This window comes from Onychomys torridus, chromosome 6 (genome assembly GCF_903995425.1).
Source record: "Onychomys torridus chromosome 6, mOncTor1.1, whole genome shotgun sequence".
Lineage (NCBI taxonomy): Eukaryota > Metazoa > Chordata > Mammalia > Rodentia > Cricetidae > Onychomys > Onychomys torridus.
Window position 1 is genome coordinate 39,517,453 of NC_050448.1, and position 18,063 is coordinate 39,535,515.

Consider the following 18,063-nt stretch of genomic DNA (forward strand, 5'->3'; position numbering starts at 1 on the left):
ACTTGTGTTGTTGAGGGTTTGGAATGTGCTAGTTAGAAAGCCTTCTCTCTTCACTGACAGCATTCAGAAGGAAAACAACCCCACAATATACATGCTTTTATTTTTGTAACTAGTTAAATTTTTGACAAGTTTTTTGTCTTATTGAAAGAGAAAGTAAGCTGTTGAGCAAAACTGCCCTGTTCTGCAGAGTGGGCTCCTAAGTTAACAGATCCTCAGGCAGCCAGCTGCCTTGGCCCCCACCCTCCAGCATGGCGTGGGACTAAGCCTCTGAAGTGCATCATGCTGCCCAGACCAAATTGCTCACTTAATAATTAATGTTCCTGCAATGGAATCACTTTCTCCCTGGAGGTTGACTTCAGATTTACCAGACACACTGACAACACTGCACTCCTTATTCTCGCCACAAGACCTCGGCTTTTGCTTTAAAAATGTCTGAATAAAGGATGCTTTTGTTCATACCTCGCCTGCCTGTGATATAGTGACAAAGTGTCTGATGGCTGAATGGAATAGTTTTACAGTATGAGTGCTGCTTTCAGCAGAGGGGCAGGACTTGGGCTTTAGGAGGAAGTGAATTGGATAGGTCAGGAGAATGTACCATTTGTAAACACCCCTTTCCTTTTTTATTCACGTGTCAGGGCAGCGGCAGCAGGCTGCTCAGTGTCCACCCCTGTGAAGTGCCAGAGGGAAAGCAGCTTGGACTTCAGCTGCAGTTTTTAGACCTTGCTTTTGATTCCCTGTAGTGATTATCAAGTCCTTGGACTTGCGTTAGAAGCTGTTTGGAAACTAACATGGTTTAGTCCACTAACTGCATGTTGGGTAAATTCAAAACCCACATGCTCGTCCTCTTGCAGTGGAATAAGTCACATCTGATGGACATTTTCTGTGCTTATAGCATAGTAATGAACGTCTGACAGGCGCGACCTTTCATAAGACAACCCACACTATTGGCTTTCTGCCCAGAATATTGCTGCAACACTATCTGTGATTGGTTATCTCTCTATCATGCATTGCTTCACAAGGGGAAACGGCCCCCTTTTTAATAAATCTACGATGGCTGGCTGCAATATTCCTCACTGTAAGTATTTGTGTGTGTGTGTGTGTGTGTGTGTGTGTGTGTGTGTGTGTGAGAGAGAGAGAGAGAGAGAGAGAGAGAGAGAGAGAGAGAGAGAGAGAGAGACTGACTGACTTTGAGTTGCTTAGTCTGGTATCACATGGCGAGGTTGTAGGACTCTAGGACGTTAGTGAATGCTCCTTAGTAAATCTTAACCTATCTCTTTTCTCTACAGGTTGGTACTAAGAAGTGCCTTTCCTGACGTCTCTGCTGCTTGGAACCGCTTCTAGAGCAGCCTCTGCTTTTGCCTTGCTTGCTGCCAGCTAGACTGTGACGACAGCACATCCGCCCTCCACCTCTAGCCCAGACACCCCCATTTCTACTTCTAATCAGGAGAAAAGCTCTGAGTATCTGCCATTGCCCTAGGCTGCTTTAGTTTAGAAGAAAAAGTTTGCTGAAAAAGTAAGATACCTTCTGCCAGGAATCAAGGAGGAAAACAAAAAATCATTTTCTCGATTTTGCTCTAAACTGCTGCATCTGTCTATGCCAAACTAATCAATACCGATTGCACCACCAAACTCCATCGCAAATTCAGCTGTGAGGAGATTCCCTGTCAGACAACTTGGCTGAAAGCAGCTTGGAAATTCGGTGTCAGAGGGTCTGCCACGTTTTCATGCTTGCATTTTGGGCTCCAAATTGGCACTGGGAAGGGGTTACTGAGCACAAGGCTGGTTCCAGGCCCTCCTTTAAGCACCCATCTACTTACAATCCTGGTATTTCTCTAAAAACCAAAACCTCTTTGAATTAAGTTTCATGCTGTGACTTTCTAGTGGAGGTCTTTCCCTTGATATTGAAGTCACACTTTTCCACGTGCCGTTAAACCAGGGAGCGGGGAACAGCCTTCCTTCTGGACATTTGCACCTCATTTCACACTTCTGAGTTTTATCAGTTCCTACTTGGTTTTGTTTTTGTTTTTGTTATTGATTTTTTTTTTTTTTTTTTTTTTTTGAGAGGGGTTGGGTTTGTTGGTTTCATTGAACATTTAACTACCTGTAAAATATAAACATGGCTGTTAGTGTCACACCAATTCGGGACACAAAATGGCTAACACTGGAAGTATGTAGAGAGTTTCAAAGAGGGACTTGCTCACGGCCAGACACGGAGTGTAAATTTGCACATCCTTCGAAAAGCTGCCAAGTTGAAAATGGACGAGTAATCGCCTGCTTTGATTCACTGAAAGTGAGTAAATATTATGTACTTTTAAGGATATGCAATGATTGATTAAGGGGTATGGGCACACGGTACTCTAAGTGTCAGACTATGGGTTGCTTTGTTAACACTTCAGTTATATAGCGTGTTCTGGTTTATAGTGTTGAGCTGGGGCACTCAATGAGATGCCAAGTCCAGCCAAACTTACAAAAAAACTTTACCAGGCTTTTAACTCCAAAACTCCATGGTTTTTTAACCCAGAGCAGAAAGTGTTGTGTATTGATGCAGTTATAACATAATGATAGCAAAGTGGGAGTCGTTGTTCAACAATGGTAGATGTTTATGTTCAGCACTTTCATATGTTATAATAAGGCCAAGACGGTAGCCGATTGAATATAAGTTGTTTTCCTTTGTTGGTAAACTTGTCAAGCTGCTACAGATGAGTGGCGAATTCCATGTCAGCTGATCATGGGTACATTTTCACTTTTCTGTGAGATAATTTTAGTGGCTAAAGCCATGTACTTTTGGGAAAACATGACTAGATGTAAGATTTCTTTCAGTTGCTATAGTATTTTATCCGAACCACGTACTTAATGAATGCAGGCTTTATATATAGGTACAAACTAAGTACTGTTGTTCATTGGATGTTTCATACTGAAGTAATACATATGTTCTTTTTCTGTGCGATTCTTGACAGTTGTTACTTAATGTGTTCCTGGTCAGAAATGTTAAAAGTTAGCCTTGTGTGCATGATAAGAGGAAATTATTTATGTTAGCATTTTTATAAAGTTTGAAATGGATCTTGTAAAAGATAGCAAACATGTCTTTATTGTGAAATGCACGGACAAGACTAGAAATTTGTTCTGGGGTACCTTCAACTTATTTGGTTTAGTCAGATTTTTAATTTTCAAATACTAAATGCCTGCAGTTAATTCTTTGACTCTTCCAAGATGGATCACCATTGTATCTACATCTGTGAAGAAGTCTCATAAATCCATTGTGTCTTTTAAAAACAAATCATATTGTAATCCAAGTGCTTTCTTTCGTCTTGTCAGGGTGAGTTAGAGGTTAACCATTTCAGCTGGTTGTTTTCAGTTCACTTTGTGATGCTCACTTTGGTAAACGTTTCAACGATTCAGTCTTGAGAATAGGCTAAGAGGAGGTGTGTGGTAGTAACCACAGACCCTTGTTAAGACAGCAGGCTATCGGCAGAGTCCTAGAGACTAATAAGTAGGAGTTGTCAGTTACTGCTTCCCCCACTGTGGCCTTGAAACACATTGATAAAGGCACAGTGTTTATACCTTTGTGAACATCAGTCTTAAATTAATGCTCATGAATTCAGGTGTAATTAGAGACAGGGATCCATAAAACAAGGAGCAAAAGACTAATTGCTCTTGTCGGTAACCAGCCGTGTTCTTAAGTAGCTCCTTTTTGACCCAGTTCCTAGCAAATCCACTTTGGAATCCTATAGATAATTGGTGGTGGGCTCCTAGCTGGAAATGAAGGACATCAAATTTGGCTGTGACTTTGGATGGTTTCACAGAAGACCTGCCTACACAGAGTTCGCAGACACTGTGAACTATTAATAGTGTTTCTATTTTTCCAGCTCCAAATATTTTTTTTTAAGTTACTATTCACTTGTGGTCAGAGAACAGTTCTTCTTTGAGTAAAGCTGCAGTCCTGCTTACAGACATGCCGTGTGATTAACGAGATTCAACCGTCACATCAAGGACTTCTTAAAACAACAACAAAAATAATGTTAATTTTTAAAATTTGTTTATGAAATGAATTCATTGTACCACTTAATAACAGCAAACTTGGTCCCTTTCCTTTGTTTTTTTTAAGACAAGCTGAAATTTATAGTTTATTATTTTTTTTTAATTTGGCAAAACTTTTTTCTATTTGAATAGACAGACAAATTAACACAAATTTATTTGTGATAGAGTTTTATTCCTGGACAATAGCTCCTTACGTGTTAGTGAAATATTAAGACTCAATCAATTCTGGATGTGCAGTTAAATGTTTGTGTTTTCCAAACAGTTCCACATGTAACTGGAAGAACCCCTCACTTTATATGGTGTTTGGAATTTTACCTTTTAGCTAATAGTCTTATGATGTTCATTTTTGTGGCTAAAATAGATCCAGAACACATCTTAAAACACTTAAAGTATCTGAATGACTCATGCTTGAAGTTCTGAAGTTTGGGAGCGTTCTGAGGCTTGCCTGCCAACAACCAACAGATCATCTCCATTGTCTCAGAGTAAACGGAAGTTTTACAAGTAAAACTTGTAATATCCTGACTTCTTTAATGAAATGTGCTTTCTGTATTGCTTTTAATCCCTGTTCCAGCCTCTTTTGAGTTCTTGAGCCATGAGATGGAGGTGGCTTGTGTAATCTACTATTTTTAGAAAGTTAGGAAAGCAAACCAAATACTCTCTGAGAGGACCCTGTGAAATGGCTGTACCCTTCAGCTGTGCTGTTTCAGACTTTGGCTGAGCTCCCAGGTGACTTAGGTTTATAGCTGACTTCTGGTTAGAAGAAGAGAATCCCCCCTCCCACACACATGCATACACACACACATATGCATACACACACATGCATATACACACATACAGAACAAGTTGAACAGTAGAAAAATGTTTATCTAAAAGAAATTACTAGGTGTATTAATGGAGATTATGAGAAGAAAATTAGCTGATAGGGTTTCATTGGCATTCTGATGATTTTAAATTTTGAGGATGAAATTAAGGTTAAATGTAGTACAATAAAACAGTTCTGGTTCATGATAAATATATTGCAAAAGTTGGAGTGTGTTAAGTAGAAATATATGTGTATGCTATGTCTTTCCAATTGCAAATAATGAAAACAAAAGATGAGTAGCAGGTCAAATGTATAAATTAAATAGCATTTAAGTACTTCATTAATTTAATTTTTATATTGCACTTGTAGTTTAAATTTATAGTAGTCTAAAAGTGAATTCTATCTATGGCTTGAAGTGCTTATAACTTGCAGGTCTGTGTGCAGTAGGCACTTCAGATACTCAGAAGATTTGACCAAGTGCATCATTTTGTCCTGAAGAGGGTTTTTGTTTGTGTGTTTTTTTTTTTTTTTTACTCTTATGGCTTATAAATGGGTCACCAAAAGAGAAAAATGATTAAAAGACAAGATTCCAATATTACAAGCCACCAATAGAATGGTGCCGTGTTTCAGAAGCGGCATTTCCAGTAATATTAATGCAATGCTACTCTGTCATGATCTCTCAGGTTCACAGTACAGAGTTTATGTGAACAAAGTTGGTGGGATGTATTTCCATGTGATGTTGAATGTATTATAGTCTCAAAGAGTATGCATTCACTATGTAATCCATAGAGAAAAACCTCTGATGTTAACATCTGGATTAGACAGCATGACTGACTTGATGGAGTGCCCCAAAGTAATGACAGTTAATTTCAGAATATCTTCCATTATTTCCACAGAGTGTTTTCACCATAACAATGGCTGGTATCATTGCTATTCTTAAAAAGATACCATCATGGTCTTTTCATAGTGTTTTAAAAACAATTTTAGCTGATAATTCTGGCAAAATGAAATGCATCAGACATGTCCTAGACAAACCATTCAGTTTTGAACTAAAATTTTAAATGTTGTATGTTCCTATTTGTACTAACTCTTACTAAGCATTTGATGCCTTTTCCTGACAGCATCTCACATATGATGTTACAGTTTTGAAAGATGTTCACATCTGTATTTAGAAACTTGTGTACACATGTATGCATTGTGTCCTTCAGTGATAGGTTGACACAGCAAGTGTGCTTTTACTGCACTGATGTCTTCAGTTTTCAGAGATGGACTAACTGTTAAGACACCGCTTGTAAAGCAATGTGATTGCCTTACCCGTTCTCATTGTTTCCAGTGAGCGGAAACCTCACAACTCTGAGAAGTTCCTGTACCTGTGTGGCAAAATCATTAATTCTGACAGGAACATTTTTGTAACAAAATGCTCAGTAGTTATAGCTGCTTCAGCAGTACTAATAATAACTGCAGACATGTGCCTGTTCATATCCTTATTCTTTAGAAATATATGCTTTTATTCATTTTTCTTTCTTTTTGAGATATAATATATTATTCCTCCCTTCCATTTTCTCCCTCCAAACCCTCTCATATACTCTTCTTTACTCTTTTTCAAATTCATGGCCTGTTTTTTCATTAATTGTTGTTACTGCATATGTGTACACACACACACACACACACACACACACACACACACACACACTTATATTTGTATTTTCTCCCTACATATATAAGTACACCTGCTCCATTTGTATAATGATATTTTTATGTATGTTTTCAGGTATTGGGTAACCAGGTGATGTGCTCTTGCCTGGGCAAGACTATTTCTCCTACTCCGAGGATTCCTTAGTTGCCTGTAGTTCTTTGTGTAGTGTTGAGGCCTCCTGGTATGTTCCCTGTCCACTTCAACATGCCTGTTGTTGTTGTCCTTGTTCAGCTTATATTTCAGCTTATATTTAAGCAGTCATGTTGATATAGTCTTCTGACGTTACTAGGAGACACAATCTCACAGAAGACTCCTTTATCTTCTGGCTCTTCCCAAAGCAGGGCCGATTTGTAGATGTATCCATTGGAACTGGGCTGCACAACTTTATTTTGATTGGTAGTGGTTTAGAAAACTCTCTTAAATGAGTGGATATTTTTAAACTATCAGGCAAACCAAATGGAAGACACAGAGCTACCTACCGAAGGCACAGATTCCTGCTGTTCCTCTTTCTTTTATGAGGTATTTACACACTGCTTCTCTTTTTTTCTCATTAAATCTTGCTCACTGTGTTAGAGTGATCAAGGAAAAGCTACGTAAACCCAAGGCAGCATGGAGTATAAGCAGGTTCAAAGCTTACCTGCGTGTTGGATATCTGAAACCACTCAAACTCTGGTTCCATTCAGTGGCCTCACAGCAATTCTGAGTAAGCCTTGGAAGGCTGGAAGTCTCTGTGATGTGTAGGGTCAACCTCATGCTGAGGGATTGAAACATGCACCTAGTTCACACATGCTTCTAAACCTGGAATGCTTCTCAGACCCAAGGACACCCAGGGACCTAGAGTGTGAAGCTTAGCCTGCCATTTTCCTGGCTAAGGGTAAGTGGGGACTTGAGCTCTCAGCATTGCTAATATGTTACCTGTCATGCCGAGCAGGGCCTTCCCCTAGACCTACACAAAGCTTCTTATTTTCTTACAAAGGGAGGACATTTTGAGGCTCTCTCTTTTTTTTTTTTATTTTTTTTAAGCAGATACACATTTTATGCTCTTAGAATACTCTTCAGTGTACTTAGGTCAGAATTCACAAGAGTTGGTAGAAATGGGTAACTAAACAGATGACCTTTGATTACATTGCTGATAGAGATTCCTGGGTAGAAACTCAAGTAAAAGTAACTGGAAAGGCTGGGTTGAAAACAGTTGGGCAGTGCATTGTATTTTAGCACAGCTATTTCCCGTGAATTTCACTGAAGCAGTAACATTAAATAATATTAATTCTGGTAAGCACTTAAATTAATCCTTATTTACAATATGCTAAGCCACTGCATTTTATAAATAACATTTCTTGTACAGTTATTACTAAATACACATCTACTTATATCAGCTCTATTTTGACACTAATATTTTTTGATTTTCTAAAATTTTGAGTTATGCTTGATTTGTTAGAAAAAAGCTTTTTATACTATGGAGTTTCTATTTTGAGAATTTGGTGACAGGTTCTGAACTATAGAACCCATTATATACTATAATTTGATTGGCAGGCTAACTTTAGGATGTCTTTGGGCCTTGGCTTTACCCTTTCTTCTTTTCTTTCCTCCAAAGTCTTTGCAACTTTCCAATCATATGGTTTCAAACTGTTGGATCTGATCTGTGTGATTCCCAGAGACACAGAGATGCGATGTAGACATTTGAGCTGTAAAAAATTAGATTCAGTGTTCAATACCCCACCGCCAGCATTTAGCATCAATAGGAGTCTGAATTTTCCTCAGTTGTCTAGGCCTGTTTGGTGTCTTCTGCAGTTTCCAGTGCTCAGGGTCCTTCATCCCAAGGTCCTGAGGAGCTCATGTCTTCTAAATGTAGCATTAATTCAGCGAGGTAAGACAGTCTGGGCAGCATGAAGAACCTACCTGTTCTGGGAAGCAGAAAGGACAAGAGCAGAAGAGGTAACTCCCCATACTGTCACGTCTGCCTAACAAAGGCCCTCAGATCTAAAACATGATTTTTCTGACCTCTTACTAGCTGATTTGGCTTGCAGGATTGCTGGGAACTGTAGTGGTTGCTTAACTATTCCCTAGTTAAGGTCAATTTTCAGATAAGACACAAAGGGAAAATGTCATTGTAGTTTCAGCACTAGGTGAGAGAGAATCAAAGAAATTACTTCCCCCAGAAAACTCCCAGAGTCAAATAAATCTCTCATGCAAGTACGTGAGTGTGGTGACTGTTGAAGGTAGGACCCTTTTGAAGGGGGACTTTAGTACTCCACTACCAAAGAGGTCATCACTTTGTTTTGGTTGGTCAATAAAACAACATCACACATTATTTAATTTTTATTTACATATAAAAAATGAAATAGCATGCTTCTTTTACTTTCCTATTATCTATATAACATATACACACACACACACACAACAACAACTCTTTGATACAGTATTTGGCAGACAGGCACAGGGAACTATGGAGATCAACTGGACCAACTAGTAAGCTGATATCTGGGAGCCTGGTTGCAGTTTGCATCCTCAATCACATCGTTCCAAACATGGCTTTTCAATACCCATGTGCTGAAGTCTCAACAAAGAACTCTCATAGCGGTGCTTAAGCATAAATGATCCAGGGTGAATTGAAGGCGGAGGGTCTGCAGCAGGAAATAGACACAAGTAATTATGTCTTGACTTAACACGTAGATCAAGAAGGGAATCCCAGGTAGCAGGACGACTCTAACATCAGACACAACAATTGAGTCTGTTGTGAAATATAAGGAAATGAGCTCAAGTTTACCTTCTCAGATAGTGCCACTCTGTCAGCTACAGAGCTGCCTCAGTGTAGAGAAAGAGGGGCAGGAGAGATGGCTCAGTGCATAAGAACACTTGCTGCCCTTCCAAAGAACCCAGGTTTAGTTCCCAGCTCCCACACAGGGTTTTTCAACTATCTTTAACTCCAGTTCCAGAAGATTCTGCTTTTTTCTAAACCCTGAAGTTACCAGCTCTGCAAGTGGTACATATACATACATGTAAGAAAAATAAATAAAATCAATGTATAAGAAGAAAAATGGCCCAATGTCTTCATTGCTTAGAACCAACTCAGTTAAATTATGAGGCCCACTCTGAGAAGCCAGAGTAACTGTAGAGTTTTTGGGCTCTGCTCTAAAACCCTGGCCACTAATTAAACCCAGGAGACCCCACAAACACATTGTAAGCTCCATTCTTTTTACAGATTTTAAGTACTATTTTATTACAGTAATAGTTAAGGGACATATGTGAAAAACATTTAGGAGCTGGGAAGGGGTAAGGATTCAATAATTTAAAGAGGATAACAAGCATATTCTGTCTCCGACTTTGGAAAGGCAGAAGTTAAAATTTCTGTCTCATGGTATTATTTACTGGGAGTCCTGTGTTAGGATGGAATGATGTGGAAGTTAGGAGGGGATGGGTGGAGGTTAGGAGGGGATGGTGTGGAGGTTAGGAGGGGGTGGGGTTTACCTGTATTAGGAGCAGGTGGTGAGGTTAGGAAGTGAGCTCAATGGTAATGGGAAGGTCAATGTGAGGGCAGCTTGAAGACTGGAAGGGAGGGGTGTTTTTAGTGGTTTAATTTTACCCTTTCCCTCCACCTTTCTTCCCATAACTACTGACTCTAAAACCACAAATGGGAACAGAACCAGAGTCCCCAAAAGAAAAACTCAAATTCCTAGACCCAAGGCTTAGCCAGCTGTCTTGAATGACCCCACTTATATGGAAACTCCTTTTTAACCTGATGTCTCAGTTTCAATGCAAGCAGAATGCTTGCATATGTTGTATTTTGTGTTAGTGTGAGTTTGAGGCTTGACTGTCCGGTCCCAAATCTTGTTGATTCAAGGCCCACAGGTCTCTAGAATGCAGTTAGAGTTATTGCTCTGCCTCCAATGCAGACGTGGAGTTGCTCATATCTAGGTCCAGGATGTTCTTACATGAGGCAGGAACCATCTGCAGTTAATAGTTGTCAGTAAATGACTCAAAATAAAACATAGAAAATTAAAGTTAGCAAAGCTGGGGAGTTTTTCTCTCATTTTCAATTTCTGCACAGATACGGACATAATCAGTGTTTAGGATCTGCCTGTGATGGATAAATTACATCTGTAATTCATTCTTTTCCATGTTACTGCATTCAGGCGATAATTTGCTTTCAGAAATCATTGCTCATCTAGTATTCTAAAATCGTTCATAGACTGACAACAAGTCTAGTAGCATAGCATGTTCCTATGGGGGAAGTGCTTATATCCAAACAGCTTACAAAGAGGGCAGAGAAGTTTTAAAAAGACATTGGAGAAAAGCAGACCACTTCCTCTTTGGTAGATGACATTGTTTCTCAAAAGATTATTCTCTTTAAAGGGAGGCAACCCCCAGAAGAAAGATGAAAGAAGAAACACTTAAAGAATTAATTATTAAATAAAGAATCCTGTTAAGGAAGATTTGTGTCCTGGATGAATTATCCCACCATTATCTCCTGTCTCTTCATGGCTAAGTGGTGACTAATGAAATCTAAGTCTAGCCATGAGAAAAGATTATCATCATGGTCTTATTTATCGAATTCTTTTTCTCTGAAGAAATTTTACTACCAGTCATTGCTTCCCATGAATTCTAGCAGAGTTAAAAAGGAAAGGAAACCTCCACATAAGAAACTCAAATAGATTTTGAAAGCAATAGTCAAAATAACACCCTAAAATTAAAACAAACAAAACAAAACAAAAAACAGTATAAAACTAGCAAAAACTCCAAACAACACTTGGCTCAACTTCTGATGAAATATAAATCATTATTCATATTTAATAAGAGTCATTTATATAGCAAATATTTTTACAGTGGGGTCTATTTCAATAGCTCCTGCAGTTGTAGCTTAGTAACGTACTATAGAATTCAAAGGTTTCCATAAGCGGAGCAATAAATGCAGAGTGGTTTTAGCATCTTTTTTAGTGACTGCTGGCTTCTGTGATTCCTGCCAAGGGTGAATAATGATATGGGAGAGATTTTCATGAGAAATATATATATATTTTACTCTAAAGATTTAATTAAGGACTTGGAGGGCTGGGTAAGTGATTCAGTGGGTCAGAACACTGGTTGTGCAAGGGTGAAGACCTGTATTCAAATCCCAAATGGGGGGGGGGTCATAGACAGGCATACCCGAAAAGCCAGCTGGCAGCTAAGCCTAGCTGAAAAGGCAAGCTAAGGATTCAATGAGAGATGCTGTCAGAAGGCCTTCAAGTGGAGATTGGCACTTTTGCCAGCCTACATAGTCACCAGGTACAATCCAGAGGAGGTGCTGCTTACATAGCTTAGTTGCAGGAACCAACACTGTTCTCTTCACTGGTCAGCGCTTGCTCTACTAGACATTGAGAAATCTTGATGGAAGGGTGACGAACCACACAACATTGGGCCTCTTTGATTGTTGGTGGACTAGTGGTTGCTGTAAGACCATGAAATACTAAAATTTTGCCGCCTCTTCTCCTTCTCTCCTCTCTCTCTCTCTCTCTCTCTCTCTCTCTCTCTCTCTCTCTCTCTCCACCTCCCCCACCATGTGTCATTTCCACAGGCCTGGTCACACTCCCTTCTGTCCCTCCCTCCTAATAAAACTCTGCTCTGATTTAAAAAAAAAGAAAGAAAGAAAAAAAACCCTAAAATTTTGAATTTAGTAGATTTTTTTTCTGGAACACACTGGAAACATTTAGTCTCTGGAGGAGAAGTGGGGTAATTGTCATGTTTTCAATTGAGTGGTCACACTGCTGATTTTAATATGGCAAGAGTTACGAAAGCATGTCATCATAGTCTGTAATTCTGTGAGAAACTTGAGTCGCATTGATTTTTAGACAGCACATTTAGAAATCATTAATTTTACTCAACTGATTTGTTCATCATCTGCCCATTATATAAAGTGAGAAAGTTCAGAACAGTTAAGTTACTTCTCCAAGGTCACACAGCCAGAGGCAGCTTCCTGGAATTTCACACCGCTAGTCTGTCTTCAGAGTTTATAGGATTAGCCCATTTATAGTGTAACTTGTCTAAATTACTAATGCCGAGAAATGTTATAGCATGATCTTGTACATACAACTTGCATTTAATTACCAACGAATTTCTCTATGTAAATTTTGGGCAAGTTTTGGTTGAGTTACAGCAAATGCCTGAATTTAAAGGGTACTTTAAATAACAAACTCTTCCAACATGTTTTCTTAACAATTCAATCTCTGAATAATTGCTAATAAGATGTTCTCATTCAGAATATGAAAGATTTCATTTTCAGCCAGAAGTCTTATGCCATAGAATATAAATCTCAGATCAAGTTACATTTGCATGTTTATTCACCACACAGAGAATGAATGAGGGAGCAAATCAGAAAACAGTCCGTTCTAGAGAAATGAAGAACAAATCCACCAGTGTCCCAGGCACCTAAGACAAAGTGGGCAGTGATGGCCAAGGGCATTAAGTCAGGAGGCCTCTCAGTTAGTTGCTACCCCTGCTTCTTTCGGTTAATGGAGTATCTCTTTATTAACTGATATGTAAGTCCATGCAACTTTTTGGATTTTGGATGAGACTAAGATTTCATCTTATTTTGTGAAGTAAAATTTGGGAATTAAAATAATATTAGAAGCAAAATATATGCTTCAAAAGTTTTGTTAAGTCTTCCATGTACATTATGTGATGTTAGAATGTAAGTGATACCACTTAAATATTTGATTCCTGAAACATCTCCCTGTCAGGTGTTGTATTTATGTATTTATGACTTCTAATAGGACGTTCCAAAATTTTCTAGGACTAAAATTTTAGTAACTTTTTATTTTTTGTATATCTTCAATATTTACTTATTATATTAATAATGCCAAACATCTAGTTTGACTAATTTTTCATGTAATATAATAATCTTATTAAATATTTTGAAACAGCTTACATCTTTTAAGACTTATACCACAGTTGAACAAAATAAAAATGACTATAAATAAAAATTATTAATTTTATTTTATTCAAGATGTGGCAAGAAGAGTATACTGTGCTAAAAAACTTAGGTTTCAGAATATGAAAAAAATTCTTAGGCTTCTTAGATATTTCATGAGCATTAGTGTAATCCTGAACTTTTATTAAAGAGACAGAGGTCAAATATTAGAGCTCATACGCTGCTCTTGGTGAATAATAAAGTGACACATGAGTCTTCTCCGAGAGAAGCTCATTTTCACAGAATTAGCTGGTGAAATCAGTAGCTCATTTCCATTAGCCAGTTTCTTGACTATATTGATTTAGACAAATAATTAATTAGAAATATTTTTGTATGAAATTGAAAGTTGCATCGATTCATGGATTCTGATATGGAAAACTGGCTTTTTCTTTAAAACCACTTAGATTACAGGGAAACGTGTGTGGCATTCTTTGTCCTTAGATTTCATTTTTCTGGCTTCTCTGTTTTCTTTATTATTTTCCTATAGATTAAGGTTTGCTTTTTTCATTACCCATGGTCTTTTCTGAGCATCTAGATTGGACTTCTTTCTGTTTCTCATGGAGTGCAGCTTTTCCAGAAAACTCTTATTTCAAATAAATATTGATGAGAATGTGGCCACCAGTGGTTTTTGCTAAGACCCTGCTGCTGCCTCTGAAATCTTAGTCAGATTTGTATCTTTAGAGTGATCACACCAAGCCACAGGCCAAGAGTTATGTAAGTTAGAAACACAACAAACAGCAAAACCCATTTTCTGTAGCACAGACAAGACCTTGTAAACAGTCCCGACAGTAGATCCAGTCGGGTCTTTTACTGCAAAGCAGTTCCTGTGACTTCTGTCTTTTATTACCTCGTGCTGGTTTCTCATTTTTAACATGACTCTGATGCTTCAAAGAATTGAGAGGATTCAGTAAAATTTGTTACATCATATAAATCACTAAATATGTAGAAATCCCTTATACATCGTATTGTTCTAGTCTGAATGTTGGGATTCAGTCTGAATTATAATTTTCCTTTGTATGAGGAGCCTTGCCTCAGGTTGGAATAAATTTTGCATATTATACTGTAGATAGGTAACTGTGTGCTGTTTTATTGTAAAATCTAAAAAGTACTCTATGAGATAGTTGTAAATGCACTCTTATACAGTAGCCTGTTTACTTACTCTTCATGAACAGAAAACAATCCCCAAACTGAGCATGAGTATGACTTAACATTAATGAGGCAGTATTAGTAGAATAATTTTTGTCTGTTCCTAAAATCCATTTAGTAAATGTAGTTATCCATGAATGAAAATAGTTAAAATCATCTTTGCTGACATTAATCCCATTTAATATAAATGCCTCTTTAGTTCTTTGCTGTTCTACAATAATCATTTTTTACATTTCAAATGCAATACGTGAACTTTATGCTAAAAGACTCACATGTTTTAAGGATTTTATTTTTTAATTGCATATATATGTATTTGTGTATGTTTATGCATGTGGGTATGTGCATATGTGAGCACAGGTGCTCCTAGAGATCAGAGGTGTTGGATTCCCTCAGAGTTGGAGTTTCAGATGACTGTGAGCCTTGTGTAGGTGCTTGGAGTACAGCTTGGGTCCTTTGAAAGAGTAGAATCGGCTCCTAACCACTAAGCCATTTCTCTAGCCCTGTGATCTACATTTTTAAGTATAAATTCATATCTATTTAGTAAAGTTCCTGTATACAGTAGCATAAACCTTAACTATTTTGTTGTGCTTTACTCTCATATTTTTGCTGTTTTTATATTTATGTATATATCTCAAATTATAGGTTCAATTATATCTTTGTTAGATTTCAAAAAGTTTCTGATAATGTAGAGTATAAACCTCAGGTCTGCCTATACTCCTTTAGTGGTCAAAAGATAGCACCCCAAAATATTCTGATTAATCCGACCTCAATTTTTTTTTCTCCTCTCGTAATTGACAGGGAACCAGTGCTAGCAATTGAAATAATCCAAGCTATCCAAAGGCATTAACCTAACTCACAAATGTGAGGCCTGACTTGGGAGAGAAGAATCTATTCTCTTTCTTTGTTAGCAAGGGAACAGCATGATATGTAAATGTTGCTATTATATCCTAAGTATGAGTTGTGCACTGACTGGTTCAGTGAGCCATGCCACACTGCCTTCTTGTTAAGGCTATTATTGTTTTTTGCTGTACTGCTTTGTATTGATTTTGTGTGTAGCAATGAGTTAGCTGCATTATTTAATGTTAAATGAGGATCAGATATATGTCAGATATGGAGTTACTTGTAGACTTTTAATTGAATTGGCTATTTTTGGGTTTTAGCGTGTTGAGAGACAATTAGGAGAAAAACATAGGATTACCTCTGAGGGTAGGAAAACAAAAATGTATCTTCAACTTTCTGGTAGTTGCCAAAAGTGGTACAATCATATCTTCTGCAATTATGTAATCAGTTTGCAGTTAGCAGATGTGTAAGATTTGAAATTTCACTTCTGTATTTCTTATAAAAGTCAAATGTGTTTAGCATCATAAAAGGCTTATGATTTCTGGAGAAAATTTCACTTGTCTTTAAGAGTGGTTTCATTATGAAACTATATTATAGGATCTGTAGCAAGAGAAAAACAGTAGGTAAGTAAGTTGTTGCTGACATTTGGGGTTTGTGGAAATGGGAAACTAGCTAAGGATTAAGTAGAGGATCAGATGAGGTATTTTATTTACTTACTGGATTGTTTCATAGTTTTTTAAAGATAAAACAGGTAAGGTTAATATTTACTTATTTCTTTGACACTGATAATCTGATTTTCCAAACCTTTTTTTTTTTTGCATATATATGCGTGTGTCTGACAGCTTGTGTGTGCAGGTTACACATGCACAGTGTGCACATGACTGCATTCCTTCTCTTCTCGCTATCTCTCATTAAAGGCTTGCTTTCTTAATCCTAGTGACATTATGGTCCCAATTTTCTTGATGTTTTTAAAATTAATTTGCTTTTGGATGAACTGAAGCAAAACACTTGCCTAATAGTAGCATGTACTGGGGCATTGTGACCCATGACCTTTTGCCATCCTTTACTTGTTTGACAACAAGTATGAATTTTTAAAAGTGACAAAACTTTTTGGAATTCATATTAAATACTGGCCTCAATCACCCTTTTAGGAATTTTAACAGTAGAATTGTGATAGCACCATCTTAAAGGGATAGAGAGTATGAGAGATGGTACAGAGCAGACAGCTTACGAATGCCTTGGGGAGTCTCCTTTTTTGCCCTTGCTCCACTTCCGTGAATGGGAGTCTCATGGTTTGCCTTCAGTGTGTCGGTGGCATTCTGTCCCAGGTTTCTATGACGTCTAAGGCCTGCAGAGAAGTGCATTTTCTTACCCCACGCTTTGCTCTATGTCTCAATTTAGTCAGTCTCTAACAGACATGATTAGGTGCTTCTTACAGCTCTGTGCTCCTGATTAACAAGCCCTGCTTTACCATAGCTCAGGAAGGCTGGACCAAGGACTCTTGACTGTGAAGGATAAAACAGTCTAGGAATCTTTAAGTGTTCTAGATGTATACAGAGCTGGCTTTTCTTCCTAGTGCTGAAGAGACATTTTTTAGAAGGCATGATTTTTAAAAATTCCTTTCTTTACCTGCTTTTTAAACTCATGGATAGAAGGTAGGGTAGTTCAATTTCATTAAATTTTTATTTTAAAATACTTTTTTTTTTGCTGTTTCCCATGATGTACACTGACTGTGGTAAGCATGTATCCTTATGTTTAATAATGACGTTATTAAGGAGGAAGGTAATCTCATAGAAGTGCAGGTCACTACCTTGTTCATTCACTCTAAATATAATGAATTTAAATGTACAGAGGTTTACTTGTATAGTGAGCAGCAATAACCCTCAGACAGAGCAACCCAATAGCTGCAGTCACAGGGTCTTAGAAAAGGCCGCCTCATACAGGCAGTCCAGTTTACCTAATGCTGTCAGGCTAGAACTCCCAGTGTAAATTGTGTGACGTGCTAGGAAACCGAGAAAGGTAATGGTGAGACTTCACCTGTGGTGTGCTTTGACAGTGTGAAATCGTCAAAAAGGCAATTCTCCAGACTGTTTAGTAGGACAGAGAAAAAAAGGCTTTTCAAGAAGTCGTGCTCATAATGAGTTGAAAAACCATTCCAGAGAAAAGCAGGTTACCATTGGTAGAAAAAGACAAATCTGAAATTACATGTGCTTTGAGCTCAACTTTACCAGTAAAATGTTTTTATCTTAAAAACATTCCTAAAATGATCACATTTAACGCATTTCAGATTGATGAGTAGTTCTTGAAACGCAGCAGGTAATTCTGGAATACCATTACAAGTTTTAGTTTGGTCATCATGTTGGAACTGAAGAGATTTTATTTTGTGAAGTGTATATTACATACTAGTAGCATAAATAAAACTATATCAGCACAAGCAGAAAGATAAAGTGTTTTAGGTTTATAAAATTAATGCAAATTTCTTTCACTGTCTGGTTCAATACTGCATTTGAATTAAAGTAGGTCTTGATCGATGGAAAGTCGTTTGTTTGTGGGTTTACAGAGCTCATTCTGCATAGTTTGGAAGATGTGTGGTACAGC

The 18,063-nt window shown here is 37.7% G+C and overlaps 1 protein-coding gene across 11 annotated transcripts in view; it reads left to right on the plus strand.

The window, feature by feature from the left end:
- The first annotated feature begins 2,056 nt into the window (after positions 1-2,056).
- Positions 2,057-18,063, plus strand: part of Mbnl1 (muscleblind like splicing regulator 1) — a 115,773-nt gene continuing 99,766 nt past the window's right edge. For all 11 annotated transcript variants that reach the window (XM_036189503.1, XM_036189505.1, XM_036189511.1 and 8 more), the window contains exon 1: positions 2,057-2,290. In XM_036189503.1, coding sequence (XP_036045396.1) covers positions 2,117-2,290 — 174 coding nt within the window. In that variant the 5' untranslated portion in view covers positions 2,057-2,116. The remainder of the gene's footprint in view (positions 2,291-18,063) is intronic.